Source organism: Lynx rufus, unplaced genomic scaffold (genome assembly GCF_022079265.1).
Source record: "Lynx rufus isolate CCGP_SWC_20201006 ecotype Redwood Valley unplaced genomic scaffold, mLynRuf1.p SCAF_2, whole genome shotgun sequence".
NCBI classification, from domain to species: domain Eukaryota; kingdom Metazoa; phylum Chordata; class Mammalia; order Carnivora; family Felidae; genus Lynx; species Lynx rufus.
Window position 1 is genome coordinate 105,002,147 of NW_025814834.1, and position 18,271 is coordinate 105,020,417.

Sequence of the window (18,271 nt, forward strand, 5' to 3'; positions counted from 1 at the left end):
TCTCAAAAACTGTGAGATTATGACCTGAGCCAAAATTAAGAGTCAGACTCTTAAACAACTGAGCAACCCAGGCGCCCCATTTAACGAATTTTTAATAAGGCAATCTAGGGGCTCCTGGGTGGCTCAGCCGGTTAAGCATCTGACTTTGGTTTAGGTCATGATCCCAAAGTTCACCGGTTGGAGCCCCACGTCAGGCTCGGTGCCGACAGCTCAGAGCCTGGAGCCTGCTTCGGATTCTGTATCTCCCGCTCTCTCTGCACCACACCACCCCTCAGCTTGTGCTGTGTCTGTCTCTCTCTCAAAAATACATAAAATTTTTTAAAAAAATAAGGCAATCTAAACAACACATCTGAAACATAAAAATAGTGAATTAAAAACAAATGGTATACAACAAACACTTACTTTCTGGCTTCTATCCTTGCTTCGGAATCGGCATCGTGTATTCCCTTCTTTATTGTTTCGGCTAATACTGATATGTGTCTAGAAATTTAGGAGAGAAAGCAGTGATCGTCATTAACATGTGGTTTTATGCAGATGAAATCAGGTGTGAAAATTACAAAATGGCATCGTGGCTTTGTGCCCACTTAGCCAACTATCACGCAGAGTAGAAAATCCAAGCACTCCCTTCTCGGCAGCTCTAACCTCTACCTCTGTCCCGGTCCCCCCACCTCCACCCTCCACCAGCTGCCCCTATCTACCTACCCTGTGGGCGAGTTTGTTAAACAATGGCTGACTTTTTTCACACCACACTTATTTAGCTCCATCTTTTATGAACCCAACCAGTAAGACTCTACTTTTCCACGGTCAGAACTAGTTTCTACGGAAATCATGAGGTAATAATAACCTTAATATGAGGAGGCTACCCACATCACATTTCTATAAACACAATGTTTTCGTCAAGTTCCACTGTGTAAAATGAAATAATTTTATAAAATCATGCAACAATGTTATAAATAGGTATTTTCTTTAGTTACATTCTGCCCTAGCAGAGAAGAAATTAGTAAAGTAACTCTTTGAATGTCTAACAGCTTTTTAAGAAAAGAAAAAAAGGCTGGAATGAATTAGTCTCCTAGAACAAAGAGTAGTTACCAATCTGCCTCATGCCTCATTCATTCAGGAAGTATTTGGCGAGTGTCTGCTAAGTGGTGGGTACTAAGCAAGGAGGGGAATGAACAAATACACAAGGCCAGATCTGAGTTCTTCACACGTGACTGTTCTACTCACAGGTCCTCACATCAGATCCCTCATTCCGATTTCCACCTCTCAATTCTAGAACTATCACTGCCTATCAAGAGATTAAGGAACAAGAAAGTACTGAAACAATGTGTGACTATCCTCTAGATTCAAGAACTTTGCAGATGAAATTTTACCTCTGGTAGGGATGGCTATGTTTCCTCTCTGACCCCTGCAGTACAGAATGGGACTCCCGTAAGTACTCACTTCATTAAAATTCCACTAGTAAAATGATTAGTATGCTGTAAGCTTCTTGACAAACTAAGTAACATGAAAACATGGGTGGCAAAACATCATCATCTATTCTCTCCAAATGTAACGCAGAAAGAGTAACAGGCACCTGAAATTCAAAGGAACTAAAAATGGGAAAGAATGAATCTTAAAATTAAGAGACCTGCTTCTTAAGAATTCTGCCATAATCCTACCTTTTATCTTCATGATGTGAAACTTACCACACATCAACCTGAATAAAGAGAAAACTGCTAAGTGTCTGATACAGGGGGATCAAAAAGAAAACCTTCAGATGAGCGGAACTCCTTTAAGGACCTAAGAGTTACACCTGGCCTACAAAGAGCAGCTTGGAACATTTACTTGGTTGGAATGGACGCGAATGTCAGGCAGCTGGCTGAGAGCCAATAAGGAGTTAATTGTGGCTGACTTCTCGGGAAGATGGCAGAGTAGAGGACCCCAAGATCACCTCCTCCCACAGATGTAACTAGGTAACACCCACATCTGTGGAAATAACCCAGAAAACCACCTGCAGATTGGCAGACAGACTCTCCACAGCTACGTGTAGAGAGGAGGCCACCCTGAAGAGGGCAGGAAGGGCACAGATGTGGTAGGAGCTAAACGAGCTCACCGGCTTTCCCCAAGAGGGAGAGACACTCAAGACACGCGCAAGGGAGAGGACCAAACCCTGACACCAAGCACCCCAGGCACGAGAACCCACATGAAAACCAGAGGAGCACAATTTCTTGAGTTCTTACAATCATGGGGTTACCACCTGAAACTTTAAAAATCAGCAGGAGGTAAACAGGAAACTGAGGCACCACCCTTAACGAGTACAGCAGCCCCTCAGAGATACAGCACAGAAGCAACACTTTGAAAAATGCCTGGGGTATACAAGAGGGACGTTTCTTTACTAATCTCTAAGCATGTGCTGGGGGGCAGGAATCCTTAGGCACAAAGGAGCTAGTGGGTCCCCTGCCTAGACACACCAACACTTGCGGGAACCAGCTCAGCGCCAACACGTTCCACCCAGCTTGCTCACAGCATGTCTGCCTTCTCCTGTGGACACACCCTGTCCAGCCAAGCCTTTGGTTCCAGGTGTCTCCCCACAGCAAACCTATGCAAAACTTGTACCATAAGCCAGGCAGGAGGAAAGCAGCCCCGACAGGGATCAGCACCTCTGCAATGTGACTCCTGTCCTGGGGAAGGAGGGGAAGAAGGAAGATAAGCACACACCCAGCCAGACTGCGGCCCCAGCAGTGGGCTGGAGTCAGCTGGTCTAATGAACCCGCTAATGAAAGCTTCTCATGGGAGAACACAAGGAAAGTGCTCGGCAGCTTGGTACCACCACCTCTCTGGCAGATGCCCAGTCCGACGTGACTCAAGCCCAGGTGGCCCTGGACCGGCCCATTAACAACACAGCAATCAAATGCTGCCCACAACAGGCAGAGAGCCAATGCAGACGACTGGACTGAAAGGAAAAGCGGCTCAGCCCCAAGAGCAGGGCACACACAACACACATGGAGACACCCTTGAAGTGCCAGGTTCTGGTGAACTGGGGACACGGCACTGCAGGGCACTACGGAACCTCTTCCTCATAAGGCAACTACCTTCAAAAGCAGAAGATGCAGCTGACTTCCCTAACACAAAGAAACAGACACAGAGTTAGACAAAATGAGGAGAGAAAGGACTATGTCCCCAGTGTAAGAACAAGACAAAATCACAGCAAGAGACGTAAGCACAATGGAGTAAGTAATCTGCCTAACAGAGAATTTAAAGTAATGGTCATAAAGATACTCACTGGACTTGAGAAAAGAGTGGAGGAAGTCAGTGAGACCATTAACAAAGAGAAAGAAAACATTAAAAAGAACCCATCAGAGATGAAGAGCTCAAAAAACTGAATTAAAAAATACACCACAGGGAATAAATAGTAGAATAGATGGAGCAGAAGAATGAATCAGCAACTGGGGACAGAATAATGGGAAGCAATCAAGCTGAAAAGGAGAGAGGAAAAAAAATGAAAAGACTTAGGGCACCATCAAGCATAGTAACATTTGCATTATAGGGAATCCCAGAGAAGAAAAGAGTTTAGAAAAGGGGTTAGAAAATTTATTTGAAGAAATAATAGCTGAAAATTGCCCAAATCTGGGGAAGAAAACAGAAATCTAGATACAGGAGGTATCAAGAGCCCCCAATAAAATAACATAAGGAGGTTCACATCAAGACACAGTAATTAAAAAGTCAAAAAGAAGTGATAAAGAGTGTATTTTAGAAGTAGCAAGATAAAAGAAAACAGTTACATACAAGGGAGACTCCTTAAGGCTATCTGTTGATTTTTCAGCAGAAACTTGGCAAGCCAAAAGGGAGTGGCATGATATATTCAAAGTGCTGACAGAAAAAATTCTTCGGCCAAGAACACTCTCTCTCTTCTTTTCTCTTCTTAATGATAGCCTTGCTGCATAAAGAGTTTCCCAGACAAACAAAAGTTAAAGAAATACATAACCCCTAAACCAGTGAACTCTTTGAATGGAAAGGAAAGACCATAAGCAGGAGCAAGAAAAGTAGGAAGCACAAAAGCAGTAAAATTAATTGCATCTATAAAAATCCATCAAGCGATTCACAAAATTAAAGGATATAACGTATAACACCACATACCTAAAGCGTGGAGAGAGAGTAGAGACTTAAAAACTTAAGCAATCAGCAACTCTAGACTGCTATATGCATAGAATGTTATCTACAAACCTAATGGTAACCACAAATCAAAAACTAGTAATACGTACACAAACAATAAAGATAAAGGAAGCCAAGTATATTACTAAAGAAAATCAGCAAACTGTGAGAAGAGAGCAACAAAAAAAAGGAACAGAGAATCAGTACATAAACAACACTAAAATAAGTAACAAAATGGCAATAAATACATACCTATCAATAATTACAAATATTTATACACCAAACATGGGTATCAACAAAATACCCAATACATAAAGCAGGAAATAAGAAACATAAGGGAAGTAATCAATAGTAATACAATTGTAAAGGACTTTAACAACCCATTTATATCAATGGATAGACCATCCAAACAGAAAATCAACAAGGAAACAGTGGCTTTAAATGGCTCATTGGACCAGATGGATCTAACATATATATTCAGAACATTCCATCCTAAAACAGCAGAATACACATTCTCTTCAAGTGCACACAGAACATTCTCCAGAGTATATCACACATTAGGCCACAAAACAAGTCTTGACAAGTTGTAAAAGACCCAGGTTATACAATGCATCTTTTCCAACCTGGTTTCTATGAAACCAGAAACCAACCACAAGAAGACCCAGGAAAGAGTACAAATACATGGAAGTTAAAGAATATGCTACTAAACAATGAATGGGTCAACCAAGAAATTAAAGAGGAAATAAAAAAATACATGGAGACAAGTTAAAATGACAACACCACAGTTCAAAATCTTTAGGATGCAGTAAAAGCTATTCTAAGAGGGAAGTTTATACCAATGCAGGTCTACCTCAAGAAGCAAGAAAAATCTAAAATAATCAACCTAACCTTACACCTAAAGGAGCTAGAAAAGCAAACAAAATCCAGAACTAGTTGAAGGATGGACATAATAAAGATTAGAGCAGAAACAAACAAAATAAAAACTAAAAAAACAACAGATCACTGAAACCAGGAGCTAGTACTCTGAAAAGATCAACAAAACTGATCAACCTTTAGCTTGCCTCATCAAAAGAAAAAGAGGACCCAAATAAACAAAACCAGAAACAAAAGAAGAAAAATAATAACTGACACCACAGAAATACAAAAGATTATGAGAATATTATGAAAAATTACATGCCAACAAATTCGGCAACTTAGAAAAAACAGATATATTCCTAGAAATATATAACTCCCCAAAACTAAAGCAAGAAGAAATAGAAAATTTGAATACACTGATTATCAGCAATGAAACTGAATCAGTAAACCAAAAACTCCCAAGAAACCAAAGTCCAGAAACCACACAGCTTCATAGGTGGATTCTACAAAACATTTAAATTAGAGTTAATACCCATTCTTCTCAAACTATTCTAAAAAACAGAAGAGGAAGGAAAGCTTCCAAACTCATTGTATGAAGCCAGCGTTACCCTGATATCAAAACCAAATAAAGACTACAAAAAAAGAGAACTACAGGCCAATACTCTGACGAACACAGATGCAAAAATCCTCAACAAAATATCAGCAAACTTAATTCAATATATTAAAAAAATCATTCACCACCAGCAAGTAGGATTCCTAGGATGCAAGGGTGGTTCAATATTCACAAATCAATGAATGTGATACATCACATCGACAAGAGAAAGGATAAAAAGCCATATGATCATTTCAACGGATCCAGAAAAAAGCATTTGACAAAGTACAACATCCAGTCATGATAAAAGATATACAATGGAATATTATTACTCAGCCATAAAGAATGAGATTTTGCCATATGTGACAACGTGGATGGATCTAGATCTAGATATCTAGAGGGTATAATAATGCTAAGTGAAATTAAGTCAGTCACAGAAAGACAAATACCATATGATTTCACTCAGATGTGAAATTTAAGAAACAAAGAAGAGACAAACTAAAAAACAGACTCTTTTTAAAAAAAATTTTTAAGTTTATTTATTTTTGAGAGCAACAGAGACAACACGAGGGGGGGAAGGGCAGAGAGAGAAGGAGGAGAGAGAGAGAGAGAGAGAGAGAGAAAATATCCCCAGCAGGCTGTGCGCTGCCAGCTGGATGTGGGGCTTGAACTCATGAAACCATGAGATCATGACCTGAACCAAAACCAAGAGTCAGATGCCTAACTGACTGAGCCACCCAGGAACCCCTAAAAAACAGACTCTTTAACTAGAGAGAACAAATTGATGGTTGTCAGAGGGGAGGGAGATGGGGGAAATAGATGAAGGGTATTAAGAGGACACTTATGATGAGCACTGAATAATGAATAGAATCACTGAATCACTATGTTATACACCTGAAACTAATGTAACAGTATGTTACATACACAGGAATTAAAAAATAATTAAAAAAAAAAGTTAATTGTGGCTTTGTAGTTGGTATGGTGCACACTGGTCCACATCTCTAGGCACACAATATTGTAATCAATGAAATTCACTAAAAGTTTCTGCCAATATTAAGTGCCTCGCATCAGTAGAAATAACAAATGTAGCCATGCAAACAAATGCTTAGATTCCTTTGATTCCTACAAAAAAGCAGGTTGGACCACTTGTTGAGACATTAAATCTCAAGATTCAATTCAGAGGGGAAAAAACAGCCAAAGAAATGCTTACCGTTCCAGTGAATGTGTCTGCCATTCTTGTAAAAGTAAATCTAAAAATTCAAAACAGCGCCTAAAGATTGTAAAGAAAAGAATATGTAATTTGGTCATTTTTATGTTAGTGAAAATAAAAGCTTTTTTTCTTCCCATGCTACTTTTTAGAACTGGCAAATTCCTTCTAATTAATGGGCTTCAAAAAATGGAACATCGAGTTGGAATCAACAGTGACTGAAAACCTAAGCAAGTAAAAGTAATCAAGCATCAATTGTGATCAGAAAGGAAATACACAAGACACAGAAGAGACAGGATACAAAAGTTCCCCTCAAATCAGGAACCGCAGCCTTGTGGCAACATTACCAAAAGGGCCTATCACTGTCATTTGTTTTTATACCACCTCAAATAATATGTTAATATAAGATGTACGAGTGCAAAAAAAAAAAAAAAATCAGCGTACATTATTACAGAACCAGGCGATTGCTCCTTGCATTAATTTCACAGAATGCCTTGTACAAAAGAAAAAAAAGTAAAAAATACCCTGAAAAACAAAGTGCTTTCCAAATTTTCCTAAGAAGATCCTAGGTAGTGCTTAAAATGGATTTTTCCCTAATCTACTCATCTATTTTCCTCTCTTTAATCTTTCAACATCCCTTCTCGTCAAGCCTTTTCACCTTTGTAATCTTTCTTGGTCTGATTTGTGCACGAAAACAACTCTGGTCTCATCTCCTTTGGATTACATCACTCCTTTGGATCCTACCTCTTTAGAACTTGTCAAAAGCCCAGGGTCTTTATCTCCGTGGGGGTAAATCTTAGTAGTCTTAGGAACTCATTCAAGGAAACGAGTAAGAGGGTAATTTTTCTCTAATGACCAGACTGTCGTTCCCATGATCCTCTCAATTCACAACCTCAATAACCCATATAATTAATTACTCAATAAATCTTTAATAAACCTACCCTCGATGTTAGAGATAACAACGGTAACCAAGACATAAACCAGCAAACAAGACAGACGAGGGACAGTTCCCATGTGCCACGAGCACAAGGGGGCTCTTCTTAGAACCACACAGAGCTATTCAACCCAGTCCTGGAGCTGCCAACAGTGTGCGTGTCTGCGCGTGTGTGCATGTTGGTTGTGAAGCAAACTTTCTCCAAGGAAGGACACTTACCCATACCTGCATCCTCTCTCCTCTGTCACTCTCCCCACACTGGTCCCAACCTAGGCCATGTTTATTCTACTTCTCCTCCGTTCTTCATGTCATTTCCTGGTCTGATTTTTCTTGTCTCTCTTTTTTTCTTTAACATGTGTGTATATGTTTATATTTATCTATCTCTTAGTGAATACAGCCATCTTTGGTGCTAATTTTGGTCTTAAATGCATGTTAGAACAATCTATTTAATCAAAAATATGACCTTTAAGTTAGGTTTTATTTTTCACTTTTCAGACTAACATTCAAAGAAGTATATCAATGTTGGCTTTGTTTAACACATCATTATTTAAACACATCAGGTTAGAACTCGTCTCTTTTCTTTACCAACTCCTACTCATCATTCAAAATGCAACTCAATTTTCAACCTGCCTATCAAGTGTCACTGGAATATACCAGTTGGTTTTAATCACTGCTCTCTGAATTCCTAAATCCACAATACAGGTGTTAACTCACTCTTACACTGCTCTGCGTTACTGTTTTTAATCTCCCTATTTAATGATATAAATTTCTCAAAGGCAGGGAGACTGTACGATCCATTTCTTACAAATTCTACGAAGCCGAGCTAGGTACAGGCTGAGGACCTAACAGAAGGACCTAACCTTTCTGAAGGCAAAGGGACGAGATGGTCCTTATTACTTCTTTCAGCATTAAGACCCATGGTTCTGACTGATACACACTCTGACTAAATGTAAGAACAGTAATCTGAGTGTGTGACTCAGAAAGTGGTTAAGGGGGAGACACTTCTACTGTCACAGTGAATGTAGGTTACTCTTCGTTTAGCAGCAAAGGCCAGAATTGCTCAATTCTGTGGACTGAACAGTGTTCTCCCCAAATTCCTATGTTCCAATGCCCACATGATAATATCTGGAGATGGGGTCTTCAGGAGATCATTAGGTTCATGCGAGTTCATGAGATGGGGGCTCTAATGATTGGGCTGGTGCCCTTCCAAGAAGAAACCCAGAGAGCATGAGATCTCTCTCCGCCACGTGAAGACACAGCAAGAAGTCGGCCAGCTGCAAGTGACCCTCATTAGAACTCAACCATGCTGGCACCCTGATCTCAGACTTCCAGCCTCCAGAACTGTGAGAAAATACACTTCTGCTGTTTAAGCACGCAGTATATGGTATTTTGTTGCCAGTTTAATACACTAAACATCCTACAACAAACATCCGTTTCACCTCATCAGAGGACCTTGGCCTTGCACATTCTGAATTTCTCCTGGAAACCTAAAACAATAGTGACAATAACATCAGCAGCAGCAACAAATTCTAACAGCTGGCATCGTTTATTAAGCTTACACTAGATGTCAAACTCCTTTACCCAATGACTGAACCCCCAGAACAACTCTGCCCCAGGGGTACTCTCGTTCCCAGCAGGTCAGAGGATTAGTCAGTGGGAAGAGGTAATGCTTCAGCTGCAGTCTGCCAGGTTCTGAAGTTCACTACCATCCCTCTCTCCTGCTGACTTCACCCTCTCATCTCTAGAAGGAGACGCTGGACTGCAGGTCAAGGGTAGACTGCATTCCTCAGTGATATACAAGTGAGCCATGCGGTTAGAGATGAAGCTTTTTCAGTGGAAGGTGCCAATTTCTTCCTTCCTGGCTTTACAAAGGTGGATGATTCCCCTCCTCCCTCATGACTTTCACAGAGCTGTTAATAAGATGGCTATGGGGCCGCCTCACGCTTAGCAGGCTCCCCTACTGTGGAAACCCAGCAGGACCAACGTGACATGCCAGAAAAGGAGGGAAATGGCGGGCAGCAAAAGTAAGCTGGGTTCCAAGCTTAGACTGAAGGGCTCTTTCACTGGGCTAGGATCGGACAAAGAACTCCAGGAATGTGGTCAAGAGACTGCTGCCCAGGCCAACCACGAATTTACCCTAGGAAGCTCCTGATACGGTCCACTGAATATCCACTGGTGTCCATGAATCCCTTCAAAATCTACATAAAATATTCTGTGTGTTTACATTTTCTTGGGAAGAGGGGCCACAGATTTTATTAGATTCTCAACAGTCAAGAACCACAGATCCCAGCTAGAAGAGGCCCTACTCCTGGGATGTGATCTATGGCAGCTCATGTGGACACAAGACTAGGCAGGGACTTGGGAACAAAGGGCTAGCTAGCTACGGTATCTCCTGGATAGCTGGTCTCTCTCTTGGTTGGGATTCAGAATCTCAGAAATCACTGTCAGAAGACAGAGACAACATATACCTCCTCCTACCCATGTCAATAGTAAAGAACTACCGTTAATTTTTTTTTTTAATTTTTTTCAATGTTTTTATTTATTTTTGGGACAGAGAGAGACAGAGCATGAACGGGGGAGGTGCAGAGAGAGAGGGAGACACAGAATCGGAAACAGGCTCCAGGCTCCGAGCCATCAGCCCCGAGCCTGACGCGGGGCTCGAACTCACGGACCGCGAGATCGTGACCTGGCTGAAGTCGGACGCTTAACCGACTGCGCCACCCAGGCGCCCCCTACCGTTAATTTTTATAATTTTTTTTTTCCTTGTGTGCAATTACCACTTTCATTCAGAGAAGGGGTATACCAACAATTTAAGTAGAGGGACTATCTTAGAAAAAATGTACAGGCCATCTTCTACCCCACTCTCTCCAGAGCCCCCTTTCATAAACTCACACACAGACACATGTGTTCTCTCTCTCTCTCTCCCTCCCTCTCCTCTCTTTCTCACATACACACAAAATAATGGAGGTTGTCCAAATTTATTTTCCAGACTATGTAGATCATGATCCCTCAATCCAAAGCCATTTACTGCAGTGATCTTAAAATAATTTTAACATCTCAAACATGAATTTGTTTCCATGGACGGAAGTTTGGAACTTATTTTGGTTTTTAAACAATTCAAAAATAATGAGGAAGCTGTTTAAAAATTTACCTTCTAACTGCGACAGACTTAGAGGTACAGTTGCTTGTTATGACAGGTATTAGCCTAGGGATGTGTGTGTGCTGCAGAGAAGAACAGAAACGGAGGTGAACACCTGAAAATACAAAACTAAAAACTAAGACACCCACTTCATTACTAAACTACCTAAAGCACATAAATATTCAGATTAGAATGTCGCTGAGCTTAAAAAGGAAAAAAAAAATTTCACTGGATATTACCAAAGGCCATGACAAAATTCACAGAGCCTGAACAGACCAGCTGATGATATGTAAATAAATCTAACAGCAAAACAAATGACTGGTGGGAAGTCTAAATAATCCGGCAGTGGAGATCTAAGTGAGTTCAATAGCGGTCAGCAGAGCAACATGTTTTGATGCTGTTTCAATGGGAATGTTCAATGATGGCTTTGGGTTTCATATTTCAAGTAGGCAGTGCAAACAGAACTAAAAATAATACAAATAAGTAACCCACAATGATTTAATCAGGAATATTCTGGATAGGTTTTAGCATCACCACGTCCCAGTTTCAAGGGTTGCCTCTGGGGAAAAGGGACTTGAAGGTGGGGAGAAGGTGATGTGGAGAATGTTCATTTTAAGCCTTTGTGAGCTATTAGGTTTTACTGGGAACGTGTATATAAATTACTTGGATAATTATTTAAATTTAAATAATGAGTGTTTAGAAACCTGAAAAGAGTATCTTATTCCTGGGCTTAAACACAAGTAATTAAATAAAAACTTTAGGTGAGTAACAAAGCCACAAACACAAATACCTAAAGTGGAATGACTGGGAGTAAAGAACCAAGTGTAACCCCAGAAGCAGATACAGATATTCAAATATTTAAAGCCAACGATGAGTAAATAATCAACACAGGAGTAGGTACACCATATTCATAATTCACATTATAGAGTATTAAAAAAAAAAAGACTCCTATAGATAATTAAGGAGGGGGGAAGCTGATACGTATATACAACATGGTTCCAACTGTACATAATGTTGCTAATGAAAAATGCCTCTAGTACTGCTTATCAACCATCATTTATTACCACTTGCTTATTCTATGTATGGCCCCAAAATATACTTACCCGAATGATTAACCTAACAGCTACAACACCGGAAGTGGCCATAATTTTGGCACTGTTTGGAATTAAATTAAAGATAGTTGGCATAATGGCTTCAGCTCCATGGTCAAATTTATTTCCCAGAACTGATGACAGATGCCTACAACAAGAAATGAACACTGCACTGTAGCTGTATCCCTTGCAAACAGTGAAACAATATAAACCTCTTAACATTCTGTAAGGCTTTCCTTTAAAGTTATCTAGAGATAAAAGGCAAGTGTCTACATAAGACACTTTAAAAACACTTCCCGTGTGCATGCTGTGGACTTGGCCAAAAGACATTAGCCCATGAGCTCGTTCCTTTCATTTCTTTTAAATAAATCATTTCCAACTAATTAGTCTTAAAACAGCAAAAGACAGGGGCGCCTGGGTGGCTCAGTCGGTTGAGGTCCGGACTTTGACTCAGGTCACGATCACTCGCAGTTCGTGAGTTCGAGCCCCGCATCGGGCTCACTGCCGTCAGTGTGGAGCCTGCTTTGGATCCTCTGTCCACCTCCCCCCTCGATGCCCTCCCCCCACGTGAGCACGCTCTCTCTCTCAAAAATAAATATAACGTAGGGGCGCCTGGGTGGCGCAGTCGGTTAAGCGTCCGACTTCAGCCAGGTCATGATCTCGCGGTCCGTGAGTTCGAGCCCCGCGTCAGGCTCTGGGCTGATGGCTCAGAGCCTGGAGCCTGTTTCCTATTCTGTGTCTCCCTCTCTCTCTGCCCCTCCCCCGTTCATGCTCTGTCTCTCTCTGTCCCAAAAATAAATAAACGTTGAAAAAATAAATTAAAAAAAAAAAAAAAATAAAAATAAATAAATAAATAAATAAATAAATAAATAAATATAACATTAAAAATTTCTTTAAAAAACAGCAAAAGACAAATTGGTCATATACCAATTAAGTGTAGAACTGAGAGAGCTCCCTCACCCTCTTTTCCTTTTGCCCTGTTAAAAACCTTTCACGTTTCACGTGTATTATACACGCTTCAATATCTGATCCCAGCCAAAACTGTAGACAGCTGCAGTACCTCCTTGCTGTTGCTGCTTCTTTGACATTCTGACATACTTTTCAACACAGAAGTTCCAGCTGCAAACACTGATACAGTTTTAGCTAGGGTAAAACTTTACTGTCCTATCTGCCTTTGACTTGTAACTTTATAGATACAGTACTCTTCTAGAAACAAACAAAAACTTTGATAATCATGCTATATCCTGCCAGCAAAATCAATGAAAAAGCCAAGAGACAGAAGTTTATATTATTTCTTTTTTCTGTATTATTAATAATAATTGTGCTCGCTTCGGCAGCACATATACTAAAATTATTAATAATAATTGCTTCGAGTTTAAAATAGAGGCTTCAGAGCTAAGTCACTGAATAACATTTAAAATCTGTCAAACTTTATGTAATTGGGCAGGAAATATTGTAATACTATAAAAGCACCAACAGAAGAATAAATGGAATAGGTGCTGGAGACTAGTCAGAAGGTACATTAAAGGGACCTGCTGGGCACATTCAACGAACCATCTCTGAAGCGCTGCAGTGAGACTATTTTAGGATGTGTGAGAATCTAAAGCGTGGCAGTCCTTACCCCAATGTGATGCAAGCTTCCCGCACTACCTGAGACCGCAGGTCCTTAGCAGATAGTTTAAAGGCTCCGTCCAAAAGACGCAGATGTTGAAAGAAGTTATCGTACTCGGCGGCACCAGCCAAAAGTAAAGATCTGATCTTTTTCAGCTGGTGGAACGGAAAAAATTAAGAGATACACACAACAATCCTTAAAACAGGATATATAAAACAACTGAAGCCAACAACTGTGAGAAATCAACATCAAAGTTAACTGATCTCAAAAGTTTTCCCGAAAGAATTCAGCCAATTCAGTACCCGCTACCATACTGAACAAATCCACCTATCACAAGTAAAAAGTTTTAAATGTAGTATATCTCACAATTCTACAAAATAGATATTTTACTTGTAAACATTTTTGCTCCTCCCCTAAAGCTTACCTTCCCCAATACCCAACTCCAACTGCTATCCGTTAAATGACTCGAAGGAAGAAGCGATCCTACAGTCTTTTATATAGTATCCTCCAGTGTATCATTACTAAAAGGTTAGTCTGAGTTTGAATGGAACGTAGCAGTCATTTCACAGCCTTGCTTCCTGCCCAGCCAACCGCTGTAAAACAGCTTTCCTAAGATATACCTTCACTGTAATGCTCCCCTCACATTTCATTAATCCACTTTTTTAAAGAGGGAGAGAACTTTCCAACAAGTGATAGGAAGAAAGAAAGGAAGAGACGGACACACCCTGAAAATGCCACTAAGAAAAGCCAACTTACTGGCCAACAGTCACAATTAAATCTGGACTAAGGCAAGAGTGGAGGCTGTCTCCAGACGTTCCACATTACATCTTTTTTAAAAGTACAGGATATACTTAAAGGCACAGGTTGGCCCGTTTTAGAAACAGGAAGAGAAATGAGGTACTCTACTAAAAGGGTAAGTGTAAATATGGTGATTTATATTTAAAACATTTACTACTTAAAATTCATCAGAGCTATACCCCAATTGCATAATTCAGTATTTAGAACATTGAAATAAATCTAATGAAAATGTAATCACATGAAGTCAACGGCTTACAGCATTTACTCTTTGCTCCCAATCATGCTTGTCATCAGATAATATTTCCCTAATCTTGTTTATGGACTCCTCCAGGTCTCGGCTGGAATAAATCTGTAAGCAAAATTAATTTACAACCAATGTAAGAAAATTTACAGAATCAACAAAGATTAGTTTTTAATTACAGAAAGTCAAGAATACTTAGTAATTTCATTTTTCAGAAGGACTTATGAGATAACCTCCAGATACATCTGTCTTCGAATGAGCTTCCTTCCCATTGGGAATATATACCCACTAGATTTGATGCTCAAGTACAGATAACCATGCTTTGAGCACAGCTTCACCGTAAACTTAACAGATGATCTCATGTACAGAAGAGAAAGGAGCCGACTGGGGAATTGTCAGTGATGCACAAGGCCTTTATTACTCTTAGTATTATTTAGAACACCACATTTTACACGTAACTTCAACACTCTCTTCAAATCTTCTTTCTCATTTACGCTTACATCTTACTAACAAGGTAGGTAGGGGAATAATCAACCAACAGTGATGCAAGCTTGGAAGGTCAAGGACTTAAGGTAAGGCTGAACCCAAGCTGAGCCTATGGTGCCGGTTATCTGACTTATGGTACTTATGGCAACCAGGCAACAGGTAACAAGTGACTCACGCAGGCAGAGCACCACATTCGATGCAGGCTGAGGACAAGTGTTATTAGCCCCCAGTCAACAACAAAGGACACTGAGGCACAAAGCACTTAAAATGTGCATACTCCAAACGTATAAGTAATCCCTGCTTCGTCTGTTAGGCGCTTAAATGAAGCATCAAGGTGGCATAAACTTGAGCTTTTATTAATCTGTTCTTTATAGCTTTTCAGACATCGCAGTCCTTGAAATTTAAAAATTTTTCTAGGCATGCTTCTTTGTTCTCACACCTAGTCATTGATTTTCTTTTTCATTTACGTGACCTAAGCCACAAACGTACTACTAGATCAAGCAACTTCTCTCCAGTCCCTACTGAAAGATCACTTCACTTCTGCTGTGCATTTTAGCGATACAAGGCACCGATGTCCTCTCATCTGCAAGTGCAGACCTGCAGTAGGTCTTAAGAGGTAAAAATACCTCACCTAGAAGGGGGCCTCACATATCATGTATCTGAAAACTAAAATTTGACGAGTAAGCCTACCTGTTTTTAATCAAACTCGAATATTCTCACTCACCTGTACTACAGGTACGTCATCAAATGCTTTAATAAAGTCCTCTTCATCAACAGCACCAGCTCCTTCTTTTGCAGCTATAAATAAGATTGATTTTCAAAATGTGAATGGTGCGCGCAGGGGTAGTCTGAACACACACAATCCCCATTACATTATGGAAGATTTGTGGCTTTTTTACAAGCCTTAATAAAAAATTAGAGTGTTGTGGAACTGACAAACATTACTAATTCTGAATATAGAGATGAAATGTCATGATTCTACAATACTACATACGTTAGTGTAAAGTCACTTAAAGAGACTATGTGTTAAGGAGGACAGTTAGCCTTTAAGTGACATACATCAATTATACTGCAGTCGTATATTAATCTAATAAACAGGTATATAATAGAAAATTTAATCCTTTGGGGAATAAATTAGGTTATGTTATTTTTAGGCATCTAGTATAACAAATTTGTGAAATATTCAAATAAGTGCTCAAGAATTTAACATTTCAACTTTGTATTACTCTCAAAACATTTCCATTTCCTTGAACACATGGTAACTGGGTCAATTTTTTACTTATGCACTAGTAAGAATTTTCCCTCCTAAAGGTGTTGTAAGATGCTCTGTATACTTAAAGGTTAATTGCTATCATTTGAGAGAGAGTTTTTTCTTTCGCTAACATGAACTCTACTTCACACATGAAGATCATGTGGCATTTTGTCAAATCTTTTTTTGTTTTTTCAGAATAAAGGTTTTAAAATTGGGGTTTAAGATCACCCTTGAAACCCTCATTGTTAATGATTCACACTGACAGAAACCAATTTGACAATAAATTTCATATTTAAAAAAATGAATTACACTGGTTAGTCTGAGTGCTTTTCTAGTGTTTCTTTGCAGACAAGTTATTTGGTGTTTAGGGTCCTCAAACGTAGACAAGGCTTTAAAGACGATTCTGGGAGCAATAAATGCGTGTCCTCACTTTCAATGAAGATTCCTCACACCGAGTTCATAGCTGTGGTCACATGACAGTAACATCACACCGTCACTTGGTGCTCAGTACCTGTTTTGGTACAAAGACTGAATCCCCCCGAGCAGACAGGTCCGGAGCGCTGCCCTGGATAAGTGCTGCATCACGTACCCACATACGTTAAGGGACTCAGAGACCAACCATGGTCCATGAGCCCCAGAATCAGACAAGGAGGAGTCAACAAGGAAATTCATGACTGCGGTGTTTAAACAAAATAGAAAAAAGGGTAAGAGCAGGGCCAAGATCTCTACATAATCTAGAGCTGGGACTTTTGGAAGGGGTATGGGTGCGGGATGGGAAGGAAATCAAAGGGGTCTAATGATGTAGAAATTTCTAAGCCTCATTTGTGGAACTGATGCCTCCCAAGAATAGATTTTTCCAATGAAAGATGAGAAAGGTGGTTCAGTCATAGAGGAATGAAATACTGGGTACATGCTGTAACACAGATGAACTGTAAAAACATTACCCTACATGAAAGGAGCCAGACACAAAAGATCACATTTACATGACTCCATTTCTCTGAAATACCTAGAATAGGCAAATGCCTAGAGGCAAAATGCAGACTGCTGATCACCAGGGGCTGGGGGAAGGAAGAAATGGGGAGCGACTGTTTAAAGGGTCCGGGGCTTCCTTTCAGGAGTGGAAAAGCTTTTCTGGAACTGGACACAGGTGGTGGCTGCACAACACTGTGAATACATGAAATGCCACTGGATGGTTACCGTTAAAATGGTTAATTTGGGGCACCTGAGTGGCTCAGTCAGTTGAGCATCTGACGTTTGATTTCGGCTCAGGTTGTGATCTCGCAGTTTCATGAGTTCGAGCCCCGTATCAGGCTCCATGCCAACCCTGCAGTCTGCTTGGTATTCTCCCTCTTCCTCTCTCTGCCCCTCCCCTGCCGGCATGCCTCTCTCTCTCAAAAATAAGTAAGTAAACTTTTAGAAACTTATTAAAAATAAATAAATGGTTAATTTGATGTTTTGTGAATTTAAACTCAATTACAAAAAAAAAAAATTTAACGCACCAAAAACAAACAAAAACATAAACAAAAACACAGATAGAAAGGACTGAGAACACCAACAAAGGCACAGCTTTTTCCTCCTGCCATCTGTGGTGTGAACACCCGTGTCAGCCATCAGCACAGCTACTTAACATGGAGAGAGAAGCTGGCAGCAGAGGCACCAAGCTGACAGAGGCACGACCCCAACACTCTAGGGCCAGTTCAGCAGGCCAGAAAGAACACCAGGAGGCGGCATTCTAAGTCAATCCTTCCCGCTGTTTTAACTTAGCTCATCCAGCCAAGCTCAAAAGCCTGACGCTAACAACCAGTTCTAAAGGCAGAGGCCACACAATGTAAAGCGAAGAGATCTGTGTGTCAATTTTACATGTGACAGCAAAATGCAAGTTGTATATAACAAGGACTCAAATCGTCTGCATTGGGGAGTGGCAGAGGAGAGA

General features: G+C 40.2%; 1 protein-coding gene across 3 annotated transcripts in view; it reads right to left on the reverse strand.

Annotated features, from left to right (window-relative positions):
- CLASP1 (cytoplasmic linker associated protein 1) overlaps positions 1-18,271 on the reverse strand; it is a 274,399-nt gene that overhangs the window by 107,273 nt on the left and 148,855 nt on the right. For all 3 annotated transcript variants that reach the window (XM_047085723.1, XM_047085722.1, XM_047085724.1), the window contains exons 10-16: positions 15,811-15,884; positions 14,616-14,708; positions 13,571-13,716; positions 11,962-12,097; positions 10,871-10,941; positions 6,789-6,848; positions 403-480 (exon numbers count right to left, since the gene is read on the reverse strand). In XM_047085723.1, the coding sequence (XP_046941679.1) occupies positions 403-480; positions 6,789-6,848; positions 10,871-10,941; positions 11,962-12,097; positions 13,571-13,716; positions 14,616-14,708; positions 15,811-15,884 (658 nt within the window). The remainder of the gene's footprint in view (positions 1-402; positions 481-6,788; positions 6,849-10,870; positions 10,942-11,961; positions 12,098-13,570; positions 13,717-14,615; positions 14,709-15,810; positions 15,885-18,271) is intronic.